Source organism: Lactuca serriola, chromosome 7 (genome assembly GCF_051521515.1).
Source record: "Lactuca serriola cultivar US96UC23 chromosome 7, Lser_US96UC23_V15, whole genome shotgun sequence".
NCBI lineage: Eukaryota > Viridiplantae > Streptophyta > Magnoliopsida > Asterales > Asteraceae > Lactuca > Lactuca serriola.
In genome coordinates this window covers 147,749,778-147,767,339 of record NC_136414.1, presented here as the reverse complement: position 1 = coordinate 147,767,339, position 17,562 = coordinate 147,749,778, and the positions used below count along the sequence as shown (strand labels likewise).

General features: G+C 36.9%; 1 protein-coding gene across 1 annotated transcript; it reads left to right on the top strand.

The window, feature by feature from the left end:
• The first annotated feature begins 1,349 nt into the window (after nt 1-1,349).
• On the top strand, nt 1,350-7,899 carry LOC145061392 (uncharacterized). The gene is made up of 2 exons (XM_079008845.1): nt 1,350-3,739; nt 7,714-7,899. The coding sequence occupies exon 1, from the start codon at nt 1,537-1,539 to the stop codon at nt 3,721-3,723; it is 2,187 nt and encodes a 728-aa protein (XP_078864971.1). The 5' UTR covers nt 1,350-1,536; the 3' UTR covers nt 3,724-3,739; nt 7,714-7,899.
• Nucleotides 7,900-17,562: the final 9,663 nt, after the last annotated feature.

Sequence of the window (17,562 nt, the reverse complement as noted above, 5' to 3'; positions counted from 1 at the left end):
GTTGGGCACAATTAGTCAAACATTGTCGATTATGGGGCTCATTGTAGTACATTAGATCACCTTAGGGTATTTAGATAAAAATCCTAATAAAATACTAAGATAGGATCGTTAGATATCATGGAAGATAATAAGATAAGATCGCTAAATATCCTAAAAGATAGTAAGTTGGGGTTAATGAAATACTTAAGAAAAAGTTTTTATGGAAGAAAAAAGTTTCTTAAAATATTATAACCCAATAAAAGCCGAAAAGTATAAAACTATAAAAATATGTGCACTCACCAACATCATTTTGACGTTTTCAAAAATCGTATGTATTCCTAGGAAGGAGTAAGAGATCAAGTTAGAATAGGGTTATCGACATAAAGACTTATAAATTTCATAATTTATACCATTACCACTCGGCATTTTTCGCAATCAGCCGGGGAGGATGTGACAATATCTTCATTGATTTTTAGGCTACCCGGTATGGGAGACATTTCACGCGTCTTGGGCTGAGATGGCAGCCTCTCCCACGCATGAACACCGCCCCCAAAGCCGGTGGGCTGCATGTGACGTGAATAAGAAGACGGAAGAAGACGCTGCATCTAATTGGTGGTGAACCTGATCCCTCATAATTTCCCTCTTTCTCTCTCTTTCTTTTTGCCCCCTTCACCACCAGCCCACCACCGATGAACACAATTTTCATATCCTGGTGGGTTGGGTGTGGAATGATGAAATATCTATGTGACATCCCAAGCACGCATGACCATTCCGTATGGCCTTAGTTGAAAATGTGTAAGTTTGTAGTTTGTGCTTCGGAATGTGAGAAGAAAATTTGGAATAAAGTTTTGTAGTTTATGCTGAGGAACATATTGTACTGAGCTGGAATGGGCATTCAAGAATGTATTGAATGGGCTGGGTTGAATGTTGAATCCATATAATCCAAAATAGCATATTACGGAAAAGATGGTTATTTAAAAAAAAAAAAAAAAGAATAATAATTATTTTCTTAATAAACCAATATAAAAATGATTAGTTTACTTAATTGATTATTTTGTAATTTAGTGTTTAAAAAAATATCAGTATGTCCCACAGAATTTATCACAAAATTTTTGTATTCTAATCATATATTAAAATATATAATATTTTCACTTTTTCGTGGTATAAATCATGATGATTCACAGGTCAAATCTATTAAAAAAGACCGTACAAATTTAACCGAAAAGGTAAGAATACAATAAATATTCCACAATGTACAACCATACAAAGCGATTTGCTTCTGGAAATAGCCATTTTTCATCTGGCGCCAACATTTATTCTTGTCAATTAGCTGCAAATAATTCAATTTAAACGTGCATGACCTCCGCTTAGATACACTAGATTCTAACTCCATAACCTTTCAAAAAGACATTTATACCCCTGCAACTCTTCCGTTTGTACCTACCCTTTCCTCATAAAAGCCATGTCCTTTTCCGTCATATTAAAAAACTCTGCTACCCTTTTACCTCTCCCTAACTCCGACCACCATAACTGCAGTTTGAGCTTCAGAGAGGAACCATGGACCCTCATAGCTTCATAGCACGGGCGGAGGCACAACGGTGGCTCGGAATCGCCGAGAAACTGCTCATGGGTCACGACCTTGTAGGATCCAAGACATTTGCGATCCGAGCACGAGAATCCGACCCGAGACTTGAAGCTGCTGATCAGATCCTAGCAATTGCAGATACGCTCCTCGCCGCCGAGAAACGAGTCGCCGGAAGCCATGGCACTCAGCAGCCGGATTATTACGCGATTCTTCAACTCGTTAGGTTTGTTCAGGACACGGAACACATCGCCGATCAGTACCGACGGCTTGCTGTAACATTAAACCCTCATCAAAACCGGTTTCCGTACTCCGATCAAGCGTTTCAGCTTGTGAATGATGCTTGGGCTGTGTTGTCGAATCCTTTACGGAAGTCTATGTATGATTCGGAGCTTGATTTTCCACAACAGCAGGAGATGAATCATATAGGGTTTAACCTCGAACACCATCACCGCCAGCAACAGCAACAGCAACATCAACACCAGCAGCAGCATCAACATAATTTTTTTTCGATCAATCGTATGGGGTCAGGTAATGAACAGGAATTGGTCGAACAACAACGGACATTTCTTCAAACTAGGGTACAGCGGAGTCATCAACAGCACAATTTTATGTCACAATCGAATCCTGTTAGGCCATCGCCGGTGCGTGAGCAGGAGCAATTGTTTCAGCAACGCGAGGAGGAAGAGCTGTTTCAGCCTCAGGTACAACCGTTTCAAATTACGTCAACGCCGCAGCAACAATTACGACCACCGTCACAACCTCCTCAGCCGCAGCTACCTACGCGAGCGTCGACGCCGCCTCCTCCTCCTGCAGCATCGACACAACCTCCGGTGTCTTGGCCACAACCGCCACAGCATTCACAACCGCATCCACCTATGCAGTCGACGACTCCGTCTCCGCCTCCGCCTCCTGCAGCATCGCCACAACCTCCAGTGTCTTGGCCACAACCGCCACCGCATTCACAACCGCAACCACCTATGCAGTCGACGACTCCGTCTCCGCCTCCGCCTCCTCCTCCTGCAGAATCGCCACAGCCCCCAATGCCTTGGCCACAACCGGTACCACATTCACAACCGCAGCCACATATTCGATCGAGGTCTCCGCCGCCTCCTCCTCCTGAAGCACCGCTGCAACCCCCAGTGTCTTGGCCACAACCGCCACCCCATTCACAGACGCCTTTACAAACACAGCCACAATCACAACCGCAGCAGGAACAACATCATCAGCAACAAGATTCGCTGGAACAGAATGCTACCCCTGTCCAGCCTCCTACTCATTCTGATACGAACAATAGTGTCAGCGAGGAAGAAAAAGAAACAGTAACCGAGTCAGATTCTGAGAACATCGATTCATCATCTCCTACATTTTGGACTGCGTGTCCTTACTGTCTATACATGTACGAATACCCTAGGGTTTACGCAGAGTGCACCCTCCGTTGTCGCAACTGCGAAAGAGCGTTTCAAGCAGTTCCAGTCCCCTCTCCTCCACCCATAATCGAAGGCCAAGAAGCCTATTTCTGTTGTTGGGGGTCCTTCCCATTAGGGATTTCGATATCAAACCTCGAGAACAACAATGGCAAAGGCACAAACAAATATTGGACATCCATTTCACCTCTCTACGATGTCTCACCTCAAGTTCATCACAATCTAAACGATAGTTCGCCAAAGAAAAGAAGAAATTCGGAACCACGTATCTACATAGATGATGTTACAGATGATATCTTTACAGGTATCTCAGAACCTAGCGACGATTCTGATCTTGATTGGAAGGGCACCGATAACAAAAAGGTGAAAAAGATGAAGAAGAGAGGTCGTAAAAGGAAAGCAAAAGGTGTACATGTTAAGAAGACTAGAAAAAGGAGGAAAAAGATTCTTCAAAACAGTGTAGAGAGTAGCAAAAAGGAAGTGGTTAGTAATAGTAACCCAAGAAGACAATCGGGTCGGGTTGCAAAAGAAATGGGGAAGTTGGATTTGAATGTTGAGTTTAATAACAATGAAGGGGAAGAATCTGGTTCAAAGATGATTGGTGGGAATCGAGGTCAAGGGCAGGGTGAAGAAGATAACATTGAAGGTAATGGATTTTTTGAAGGGCTTGATGAGTTTTTAAGCAGTTTGCCAATACTTTCTGTTGTGAATGAAGAAAAGGACAAGGCTTCTTAGATCTTAGTGATATGAGGTAAGTAGTTTTCTACCTTTCTTAATGTTACGAATACTCAAAGTTTCCATCTTTAACTTTTTCTGCTTCATATATGTAAAAATTTTAAAAATTATATGAAGTTGGATTGTTCTATGGAATCGATATCTATTTACAACTGTTTCTTGGAACTTTAGCCTTATAATATCATCAGAATTCGTCTTATTATTTGCAAATTTGCTTCATATAGTAGTTTTCTTACTAAATAATGAAATGTTATGGCTTGAAAATGTGTTTTACTTAAAACATAAGTTTCCAATTAGTTTTCCAATGAAGTATCAAGAATCCTATACAATATCAGAAAATTTGTAAAAGGTATATCTTTTATAAAGATTTTGGGAATTAAGTGAATGTAGGGTTCTAACACACGACATGACTCTACATCACAACAATATCTACTTGCAAAATTCATCTTTTTCTTTTCTATTTGCAAATTTGCTCAATTCATGTACTATGATTGGTGTTAATTGGACCTAAATTTGAACGATTTGTAATTTTTTCCCAAATAAATTACCTCTTTACTCTTTTAGTTTAGTTGATTTTTTTTACAATTTTGGTTCTAGAAAATTTTGTTTTAATTTTGTTTCTTATTTGAGGTTCTTATGATGTTTGTTGTCCAAGTTCCATGTAAAATTACTAATTAGACTGATTGGTATGGAAGACAACCGCACACTGGGTGGGTGGCATGTCATCGCGGTGGTGCGGTGAACACGACACCGCCCAGGTGTGCAGTGATGGAGTGGGTATCCACCACCCATATCAAGCATTTCACATAACTACAATACATTCTATCACATAAAATACAAGCTCGAGATGGTTTTGACTTTTGAGGGCTTTAGAGGACATTAGACTTATTTTGAAGTGTTTTTATTTAATTATTGTTTTTAAATATTTATATAATTATTAAATTACATTTAAAAAAAAATGTGGTGGGTATGGTACTATGTTGGTCCTAAACCAACAGATTCAACAAATAATTAACACGATTAAGAACAATAACAAACAAAAATAATGAAACCAAACTTTTTCGATTGGAAAGTTTCAATAAGATAATCAAAGAACAAACTCTGACTATTAACACATTTTTAATCAATGATATATATATATATATATATATATATATATATATATATATATATATATATATATATATATATATATATATAAACACAATCCGGAAAAAAAGTACGAGTCTTCTGTTTTGGCAAATCAATCTTCAAAACAATCCTTAACAGAGAAGGAAGTTATCTTCATTCATTAGGGCTTGATCTGCTACGCATCTTCACGTGTGTGTGTGTGTATATAATAATAATAATAATAAAAGACCTGGAATTCTATCTTAACATACAAGATAGATATATATAGAAACACAATCCGAAACCAAGTACGAGTCTTTTGTTTTGGCAAACCGATCTTTAAAACAATCCCTAACATAGAAGGAAGTTATCTTCATTAATTAGGGCTTGATCTGCTACGCACCTTCATGAAGCTTCCTAATGTTATTAAGGGATGCAACCCCTAATGAGTGATGGGTGGTACGACACTATCTGATGATACACAACTTTTGACTTATCAAATCACAAGGGGTCTAACAATCTCCTCCTATTTGATAATGTCAATACTAACTCCAAACTCATTATATTCTACAGAGTATCTAAGTAAAAATATACAAAAGAAATACAATATTTAGAGGAAGACTTCATCAGCTATGTTCTAATATTCAACAACATCAGTCATTATCACATCACATGCTTTACAAACTTAAAATCTCTTATAAGCTCCTTTCTTATATTGCTTAATTCAAATGAAAACATGATGTGATAGTGTTTGGCAACCTCCTTACCCTTAATCGATGCAGATAAGATGTTGTTTTGGAGCCATGTGCAAGAAGGAAATGCATGAATTTCTTACATGGTATTTGGAAGTTAGGAAGGCTCTTCTTAGCGTTGTGTAATTTTGTAAATGATTTCGAAAAATATTGTATCTTCACAAATGGGAGAATGTTAGGTATCGAAAGTGTTGTGAAGATATCGAACTCATTAATATCGAAAGCTAAAGGAGTCAAAACATATCGAAAGTACAAATGTCTTGCATCTATGTGCCAATGACATTTGATCATAAAAATACATGGACTAAGACAGTGACGTGTACAAAATGTGCCTATATATATATATATATATATATATATATATATATATATATATATATATATATATATATATATATATATATATATCAAGGTTGTAAAAATCGCTTGACGTTAGCTAGTCGGTGGACTGGGGTCAAGAGATTAATCGGCTAGGCGGAGATTAATCGGGGATCATTAATTGCTAATTTGTTAGATTTTAAAAAATTAAATATGACTAATATCATATAAAAGTTCATAAATACCACTAATATCATAAGAAAATAGGTTAATATGATAAATACAACACTAATCATATATCAAATAGTTTCTATTGAGATATAACTCCATCAAAGTGTTAAAAGTTCATCGGGTTCTACTGTTTCAGTCATTTTGTATGCATTGATTAATCGCTAGGCGCTCTCTAATCAGTCGAGTAGCGCCTAGGGATTAATCGGAGATTAATCGGGACCTAATCGGGATTTTTACAACACTGATATATATATATATATATATATATATATATATATATATATATATATATATATATATATATATATATATATATATATATATATAGAGAGAGAGAGAGAGAGAGAGATAGGTTCATTTGTTTAAACTAAATATTGTGTTATTGTATGCATAAATGTGGGCCAATCAAAACTTAAAATAAAAATTAATAATTAAATAAATAAATAAGGGTAAATAGGTAATTTGATAATTACTTTACATAGATAATATCCTATAATTAAGGTAACAACTGACTTAGTTTTCTCCACCCATTGTATTTTAAAACCGTAACCCTAATCAACCCTTTTTGACAACGACCCCATGGACACTCTCTGTAATGCTCTTACTTAAAGTGCTAGAACAAGCGGCAAGGACAGAAACCTTAGCAACTGAATCGATGCACACCTCCGACCGATCCCATCAGGTGAAATTAAATTTTATTTGAGTTTTACCGGTTCTTCAACATATCTCCGACACCACCAATTTAATACATCTGTTCTTCCAACTTTTATTTCGTTATTTTCTTTTCATCTCGTTTACATATCCATACCTACATTCAATGGATTTTAATGTTATCTCGTTTCCAGACATAAGTGCGAATCGATATGTATGAATGTATGTGGATCGATATATATACAGGGGTGGCTTCATCGATTCCTCATTCAATTCGGAAATAATAGCTTTCCATTCTCTTTAACCCTAAACAGCCGCCTTCCAAATGTGTCCGCAACCAGTACACCGCTGCACAAAATCCATAATAATTTAGTATTCAATTGGTTGCATAAATCCATGATTCCAAGAAGGTACCAAATCTTCTTCTATATTCTTGTCGTATTTTATTTCAACATTTAATTTTCATTTTATGGTTACTGTGATATGAAGTTCCTTTAAGAATGAGATTATCTCATGTTAAAGAATGAAATTTTGTTTTTGAGTCCATTAAAACCGTGTACTAGAAAAAGAATAAATTTTGTTTTCCAAAATTTGCCAGCACATTTAGTTAAAATCCAGTTCCTTATTGATGTTTGATTAAAAAAAGGCCCAAACTTATTGTTGCATTCTTGACTCTAAATCCAAATTTCATAATCTTTTAATGTATAATGAAATATTATGCAAAGATTTTTAAAAGTTTACAAACTCATTGGAATACTTACCTCGTGATAAGCATATTCTACACTTCTAATAGGTAAGTATCAAATTACCCTTTTGTTCTTAATTACTAAACAATAATTTGGACATACATGAATCAAATGATTTCGGTTCAACTTATTTATACCTGATTTTAAGTAATTTCTTAGTGGTTTGTGTATTTTTTTTACAGTTCTAATTCTGTTGGAATGGAATGAAGAATTTCAATTCTGTTAGAATCACAGAAGTTGATGCTTGAAGAACGGACCAAAATTGAAACGGACCACATTATTCTTTTAGAATGTATTTGTCGTTGTTAGATTTTGATGTATTCTTTCCGGTTTTGATTGTTTTTTAGTTTTATTCTTTAACAATAAATGTAATTATTAACAATTTTTACCCGTATTCTATAAGAAATAATGTAATTTTGTTTTTATTCTTCAAGTGATTGTTCAAGAATTTGTTATTCTACAAGAAGTTTTTAAATTCATGATCAAGAAATAGGTTCAAGAATATTTTTATTGTTTATGGTTCAAGAATATTTTTAATTTTGAATATACTCATAAACATATTCTCTCAGAATGTCCGAATTAAAATAATTATAATTCTTAAAATCGGATTTTTAAAATTAATAGAATCTATGATCCTTTAAAAATACAATTTTCCTTTATTAAGTCTATATTAATTGACTGAATTACCCTTATAATTAATTAAGATGATATTTTTCAATTATATTGAATTCAATAATATATATTAATCACTTTCTTAAAATATGTAAATTTGATTGACTCACATTTATGTATACAATAACACAATAGATACTCTAAAGAAAATAACCTAAGCCTATATATATATATATATATATATATATATATAGTTTATGTGTGTTAGTCTTTGTATTAGGGTTATGAATCTTTACATACATGCTCATAACACTATCATTGGAGCTATCAAATATTGTAATCATATACCTTCTAACCAATGAGTTAAACTGGATTATTTACTTCTTGTGTTGATTTGTTTTGTTGTTTTTTCTTAAATTCTTGTGTCCAAAACTCTTCACAATCACTGCCAAATGCAATGCAGTAAAATACCAAAATATATCAATTTTAGGAACAATACCCAAAACATTACATAACATCACAATATCAAGGATTTTATGGAATCCATTGGAAATGTATAAAATAAGTGATTTGGGTACCAATAAAATATCTCTACAAATCAAATGAAGGAAAACCCAACCAACCATAACTAATGATATAGATCCACTTGAGCACGATCATTGTGATTAATCTTGTAGTGACAATAGAACTTCTTCAATATAAAAAAAAGGGAAAACTGCAATAAAGTCCTTATATATAGGCCTCATAATCGATTCAGTCCTTATATATATATTCAATTAAGTCCTAAAAACCGGTAATCGTATTCAATTTGACCATTTTACCTGGTCAACAGGTCATCCAACTTTCAAAACAAAATTTTGTATAAATATGATTTTATATAGAAAATATGATTTTATGTGTGTTTTTTTTTTGTATAAATATGATTTTATAAAGAAAAAACATATTCAAAACAACATTTTGAAAAAAAAGAGTTGTAAAAAGACTAAATTTAGGATGAATTCCTAACAAAATTCTAAAATCCGGGCCAAAAAGGTAAATTTTAGATCAAATTTGTAATAAAATTTAAAATATGGGCCAAAAGTGTAAATTTTGGACCAAATTTATAATAAAATTTGAAATCTATGCCAAAAATATAATTTTTGAAAGTTGGATGATCTGTTGACCGGGTAAAATGCTCAAATTGAATATGATTATCTGTTTTGAGACTTAATTGAATAAAAAAAGATATAATGATTAAATCGATTATGAGACAAATATGTAAGAATTTTATTGCAATTTTCCCTAAAAAAACATGCTTAATTTCATAAAGTTTGATGATAGAATCTAAGGTTTTTTTATTAAGTTGTGATTACTTTTTAAATGACTTTTTGATTTTTAACTTTTTCAAAAAGTCAAAAAATGACAAAAGATGTTTGAGAAATGTAAAAATAATTTTTTGTAAAGAAGAAAAAGATAGGTTTTCAGAAGTCGGGAAAGTATGATTTTTTTTGTAACTTTTAACCTTTTAAAAGCTAAATTAGACTTAAAAGTCAAGAAATGCAACCCAAACACTTTCTAAAAACAACTTTTTTCTTTTGTCTCCTCAAAAGCTAAAGTCAAAAAGAACTTAAAAAAAAAAACTTTTGTGCTTAAAAAGGAATCCCAAACACCCCCATAATGCATAATCCATATCATTTTTTTCTTTGGCCATAGGAACATATGTTTCAGAAATAGCAAAAGCTATATTTTTTAGTGAGAAAAATGAAGACACCGGAAGAAATGAAGAAGTTAATGGTAAAAACCTAGAAATAGTTTACTACAAATAGTAAAATTGTAAATATATCTACAATCATGGATCGTGATCCTCAATGCAATGATGACATGTGCGTTTCCTAAGTAGAGATTCAAGAGACTAATGTTTAGGCTTTGAAGTCTTTTCTATATACAACTGATGACCATATCATCGAAAAAAGACAATTAAAGTACAAACTAGGACTCTGGACTGTTGTACCTCCAATATTCAGCAGGTGACTTAATGACATATAATAATCCAACTAGTATTCAATATATATAAAAAAAATAGTCGCCATATTATTGGACCTAGTTAACCATAATCACCAAAAGCTAGATCGGTCCTCCGCAATCGATATGGATTCCGATCGAGTATGATAAGGTTGTTCAAAACTACAATCACACCGGTTCAATAGATACACTTCATAAAGGAACATTAATGATGGGAGATGTACTTATTACGGATAATACGAGAAATCAAGCCTAAGACAAAATGAATGTCGATATATACTGAATTCCCTATACCTCCGCTCAATTAAACATTTATATTGTCAATGTCGTTCGAGGTAAGCCTTGGGACCAATATCGAAGACCAAACAAAGATTCCCCTGTAAACATGATACCTTGACAGTCGACACCACTCCCCAAACGAGGCCATGTACAAATAGTTAGTCTTAGGATATATAACACATCACATTAACACACACACATACACACACACACACACACTCTCTCCTTCTCTTTCTCTTTCTCTTTGTGATTGTCAAAGCATTCTTCTTGATCAATGCTCCTGGTTCCTGTAACGGTTTCTCCTTAGTGTCGTTACCATGTAACGCCCCAAAATACGAGCCAAAAATTTCATTTTTGAAAACATATATTTAGCAAAACATTCGAATAAAACGTTTACTAATCATAACATTTTATAAAGATATCGCATGTCTGGAAAAACATTTCAATAACATAAAAATGTCAGAGTACAAATCCCCAGGAAGGTCTCGTGATGCGGAATACGAAACATGTGTGTGGTGGGCTGCTACCGCACCAGCTCCTTCCCCTTCGAAGAAGAGGTACCTGAAACCAAAACTGAAAACTGTAAGCACGAAGCTTAGTGAGTTCCCCCAACGTACCGCATATCATACAATCACATATCATACATATTGTCGGGCATTTCTGGGGTGCCCGACCTACCCGGTACGACCATTCTGGGATGCCGACCTACCCGTGTCAAGCCATTTTGAGGTGCTGACTACCCATGTCACGCCGTTATGGGGTGCTGACTACCCTTCGGTCCTGACGACCGAACCTCAGGGACTATTTCACCCCCTACTGCTACTATCACATATATCATAACATAACATATTATCAGACATATATGGGGTGCCTGAACTACCCTTCGGTCCTAACAACCGAACTCGGGGACTAGTCCCCTCCTACTACCTCTATCGCATATAACGTAAAAAGCCAACATGCAAACATATCATCATATATTGTCAGACGTATCTGGGGTGTCTGACTACCCTTCAGTCCTAACAACCGAACTCTATTACTATCACATGTAACATATCATGCTAGCATATAACATATCAGGTAGTAGCAAACCTAGATGATATCACAAAGACAATCATCTATCATACATTTCCTACTGGTGGGCCGGCATTGTGGCCTTATACCCACCGCTACTAGAAGGTAACTCACCTCGAAGTAGCTGCTGATCTGTGTGGGAAAGGTCTGTCTGCTGCTGCTTCGGAAATCCTCCGACTGTAATTCCCACCAAACACTTAATCAATTACTGCTAACCGCCCTCAGGGTAAATTTTCCATTTACCCTTAACAAGTCATGAGTCAAGTCACAGTCAACTGCCAGTTGACCAGACTCGCCGAGTTGGCTACCCAACTCGCCGAGTCCCTTTCCTTTAGTCTGACCATAAGTCCGTCTCTACTCGTCGAGTTAAGCGTAGACTCGACAAGTCTTCCTTCTATACCCAAGGCCAATAGTCCTTCGTCCTACTCGCCGAGTTCATCTTCATCCAAAGAACACTCTAAGCTGTGACTCGCCGAGTTGTATGAACAACTCGTCGAGTTGTTCTTGAGACAAGGAGATTGCCGTGAACTCGTCGAGTCGTTGCAATGACTCACCGAGTGACTTCATGAGTGAGCCTGGCTTCCAACCCACTGAGTCATACCTGTGACAACCCGATATTTCGATGCAATAGTTTTTAGCCTTATGTATCTAAATGAAAGTTATAGACAACCTCAAGCTATGATCGTACATAAAAAGAACGTCCAAATCTGACATCGGATGTGAAAGTTATGAATTTTAGAAGAAATTCCTTAATCGCGTCATTTTATTTAATAAATAATAAAAATAATTTTGGAATTTGCCAACGGATTCTAAACGAAAGTTGTAGATCTTGGTCTCACCTTCGCGTGGATATAAAGAACGTCAAAAACGGAGTTCGTATGAGGGAGATATGAATTTTAGAAGTTTAATTAAAATAAATATAAATTTAATTATAAACTCCCGGTATTATCCGAAGGGGAGTCATCGGATAGGACCGAAGTACGCCCTGCGTACCTTCGTACGACCCGCGTACTGAGATCAAGGGCTTCGGATCGTCCACGTCGCCATATCTGAGGAATCCGACCCGTCCGAAGCTCCGACCCGTCCGACCCGCTGTCCCGTCCGACCCGCCGTCCCATCCGACCCGCGTACCCAGCAACCCGTCCCATCCGAAGCCGAGGCAGTCGAGGCTTCGGTCATGCATGACGTACGCGTACGCGCTGCGTACAAGCGTACGCCCCGCGTACCGAGGCGGTTCAGCCTTCCTATAAATAGGATGCGAGGCTTTCCGAATTATTTGCTCAATTCTCCTCTTTTCTCTTGCGTCTTGCCTCGTTTTCCGTGCCCGTTCAAACCCGAAGCTCTAGCCTTTTTGCTCAAGTCCCGAGGGTCGATTTTACTCCCGAGATTCCCGAGAATCCCGAGAAAAATCCGTTTCCCGAGACGAAACTCTGCCCGGTTTTCATCTCGCTATCTTCAAGTTTTCATGTGAGTTCATACCCCTTAAATAATGTTTTAAACTACTTTTAAATGCTTTATGGGGGGGGGGAATACAAGTAGAATCATGCTACTTATTATGTCAATCGCATGTGATTAGTAAGTAGGAGTATATTACTTATTACATCAATCACATGTGATTAATATACAACATTCAAAAGATTTGGCTACTCATTAGCCGTTTTACCAAACAGTTTCCTTCAAATGATTTTTATAAACATTTTATATGTTTTAAACTCCTTATTACACTGTACCTCTTACTCTGTTTATCATATTTCAAACTTATTTACACTGTATTTCAAACAAATGTTCCTTATACTTATATTGTTTTATCAAACTTATGCCTTCAAATTGTTTTATAGATTGACATCAAGTCAATCTTTCCTTAAACTAATATTTATGTTTCAAATGTTTTACCAAACTTATTTATGCTTTTATATTATAAATTGCATGCCTCTATATGTATAGTTATATAAGAAATGTTTAAAAGACTTAGGAAGGCTATCCACCCTATTTCCTTTTCGCGCCTTGAGATGTGGTCTAGTGGGATATTGGATACTCGTCCGAAGGTCGTTTAAATATTAGTTATATATCATGTGTACATATAAAGTCATAAAAGGTCCTTCCAGTTCATCCTATGCCCTTGGGTAACAAGGGTATACATCCACGTCCATACATACCACTTAGATTACTAGTAAGCTACCATATGGGTAGTTCAGGAAGATACCAGAACCATTACTAGAATGCGATATCATACAATGAGTCAGTTCATTCATGAGTCAATACTTTCTAAAACATTACTATACATTACATGTACAAACTATACTAGGACGAGAACATATACATCTATACTAGAACGTTTATATTACTATACTTGCTAGATAGAAAGAACACACATTACAGCTAGCACACGTAGAACCTTACCATACTCTACTATAATATTTACATTACTATACTTATAGGAGTACTTGTGCATAGATACATCAGTAGGAGTCCTATTACATTTTATATGTATCGACTCCGTTTTTAAATCCGTGTTCTTACCTTTTCCTTGTGATAAGATCACATAATCGACGAGATAGAATAGATTATTATCCTTGTAATAGAGGATGCTAGTTGGGGGATTGACCATTCCTAGAATCTTTGTTAGCTACAGAGGTAAAAGTACATCTACGGATGTCAAAAGGTTGGTACCTTTTCAGGTGCACGAGGAGGGATTGACTATTCCTATACCCGGCTGTTAGCAACAAAGGTAAAGAGTACGTCTACGGATGGCTTAAAGTTAACGTTTACAATTACCCTAGTACCAAAGGGTATGATTTCAAGTTAGTTATATTATTACCTATATTTGTGACTCATTCACATAACCAATGAGGTAAAATTTTATTTAGGTATCCTAGTACCAAGGGATAAAATTTCTTATAACGATAATAATAGTAACACAATTAGGCCTTGGTAGAAAACTACAAATAGCACAGTTAAGTCTTGGTAGAAGACTCCTTTCGTTACTAATAGGAATCATAGGGATTCTAGGGTTTTTCAAACATTTACAACTGATCTACAAACATTTTCATACTTTTAATGAGCTTTCTTTCAAAACAATGTCAAGTCTTAAAAATTATAAGTTTTACAAATTAAGACACATTAATACTTATGATCTCACCAACTTCATAGCTGATACTCGCTTTCAAAATTACTTGTATCCTCAGGTCATCATAGACAGGTACCGATGCAAGGAGAAAGGAAGATGGAGCTTATTCAAGACTTATCTTTCATTTTGATTTATGCTTTAGTGTTTATCAAAATTTGACAGAATACAATTGTATAATAATTATTTTATTAATGCAATGGATGATGTTGTTGCTTGTTTACTACTTTACATTGTTGTTGATATTATACATGATGTCCTCCGCCCCAGAATGTTTCCGCCGTTCTCGGTTTTGGGGTGTGACAATACCCAATGACTCACCACTCCAACTCGCAACACAAAAAGGGGAACAACCCGGGGACTCGCGACCCGACTCGCCGAGTTAGATGAACGACTCGCCGAGTCTGCCTCATGCAAAAACTATACACGCGATTTTGATTGAATCCAGCCCATGCCATTCGTAGATCTGGGTTCCTAGGGCCTGGTTTACACGTAAAGTTTCCAACTTTACGTGTAGATAATCACCAATGAAGGTTTTAGGGCTCAAAGTGCACCAAAAGGGTATATCTAGGACTTTCATGCAATATGACTCCATAAAGGCAGTAGATCCAAGCTCCAGGGACTAAATCATGCCTAGATCTAAAGGCTAACTGTAACACCGTAGATTTTCAGAATAATTTTTTTCTTTTTCAAAATCACATAATGTATCACATCATAAATCAAAATCCATAATCAATACTGTTTTCAAAAACAAATCCCAAGATCTCTACACATAATAAACTCCATCGGTGTGTGTGTACGTGTCAAGCCGTCGCCTTCCCACGGTCCTTGCTGGTACCTGAGACATCAAACACAACAACTGTAAGCATAAATGCTTAGTGAGTTCCCCAAAATACCACATACCACAAATACGCCACTCAAGGCTAAATCCGACCCTCTGGTCTAGATGTCTCAGCGGGACCCTCCAGTCCCGCAGCTCGTCGGACCCTCCGGTCCAGTCACAACTCATTGGGCCCTCCGGCCCGGTCAGAATCATTGGACCCTCTGGTCCGGTCTACACAATCATACACCATACATATAACACATAGCACATAATCTCATACATAGTAAATAATCTCATAAATAACACATAAGACCCTCTGGTCAACTCATAATACCACTCAAGGTAACGTATAGTGAGAAGACTCACCTCGCGTGTCTCGGTAACTCGTAAATCTCTTAACCACTAGTGCTCGATCTCCCGAGCTATCGTCCTCCTACAACACAAGTGTATTTCTACTTAATACTACCTGACTCTGGCTGACTAATACCACGAAGTCAAACCAGTCAACACTGGTCAACGGTCAACGGTCAACCCGACTCGTCGAGTCTGGTGTGGACTCGCCGAGTTCCTACGGAAACCCGATCCCTCTGAATCTCTTCCGACTCACCGAGTCACTCACCCGACTCGATTACTCAACCCCTGGTTCGTAATCGTTGAACAACCCGCACCAACTCACCGAGTCTGGGGAATGGACTTGGCGAGTGCATTCCATGCACAACCCCAAATGCCCTTCTGAGGTCAGATCCGCTTCACTAATTCATAGATCCAGTCTCCTTGAGCTTATTGACCACGTAAAGTCCAAGTCTTAATGCTCATCAAGCATTGAATAGCCCATGAATGGTGTTTTAGCCTCAAATACATTGATCCCAAGCCAAAACCTCCATGGATGCATATAAAGCTTTGGCAATGAGGTGCTCTGGACCTCTATGGGTCCAGATCCAGGACCTTAACTCGCTAAGGGACCATGAGGACACTAGATCTAGCCACAAATGGGTTCAAAAGCCCTAAATCTACATGAACATCACAATAACAGAGAATGATTCGAGATTGTACCTCAGTTGTGATGTTCTAGACCTTAAATCTTCAAGAATCCACCCCTCTCTTGCTTCCTCTTGGCTAGATCTCCTCTTTCCTTGCTAGACAATAACTCCAAGATCAATAATGGCTCCTTCTCTCACTTGAATCACTCAAAAGCTCTAGGGTTTCACTCTGGGGACTGATAAGTGAAAATGACGGCCATAAAGCCCTTTAAATACGCCTCAAACCCGAGAAATTAGGGTTTCATTAAACAGCGTGGACTCGCCGAGTCCGGACGCGAACCCGCGTCCAAATCCGCGATCATACTCGGCGAGTCTAGGCTCCAACTCGCCGAGTCTCCTCACAAATTACCAAAATAAATAAATAAATAATACCTGGGAATCCGGGCTGTTACACTAACAACTTATTACCACCCACCAAGCACAAACAAGCTTGAAGAATGGCTCAAAAAGGACTTTCATGAAGCTATTAGGGACTACAAGCTTGAAAACAAAGGGGAAACGAGCTATACCTCAAGGAAAATGTTGAGATGTCACAAAATTGCTTGGCCTCTTTCTCCTCTTCTTGATCTACTCTTCTTTCTCCTCAAAAACTTCAAGAACACACCCAAAACACTTCAATCTCACAAGGAAAAGGGCAAAGACGATGTTGGGAGCTCTGAGGGTGAATGGGGGCGAGGTTGGGGCGGAAATGAGTGTTTAAATAGGGTCCAAACCCTTGAAATTTAGGGTTTCAACAGACAACGGTGACTCGCCGAGTCCAGAATATGGACTCGCCGAGTCGCCAACTTAAACGTGCCCCCGGACCGCGTCCTAACTCGGCGAGTCGGACCTACAACTCACCGAGTCCAAGGCTAAAATGACAATTACTAAGATAAATTTTACGTACCAGGAACCAGGTGCTACATACCATGTTTATACAATAGCATTAAACACTCGCTCAACGAAAATCCGGACTTTCAAAAACCTAGGTAGCATCATACTACGTACATAATATTTGAAATGAGATAAAATCGATACTGTTACTTATGGTTAAAACATGTTTGTTTTGTAGTTTATCTCCACCAAACCAATGTTCACCAAT

Excerpts from the sequence above, each read along its gene's own strand:
- LOC145061392 (XM_079008845.1), top strand. The coding sequence starts at position 1,537 with ATGGACCCTCATAGCTTCATAGCACGGGCGGAGGCACAACGGTGGCTC.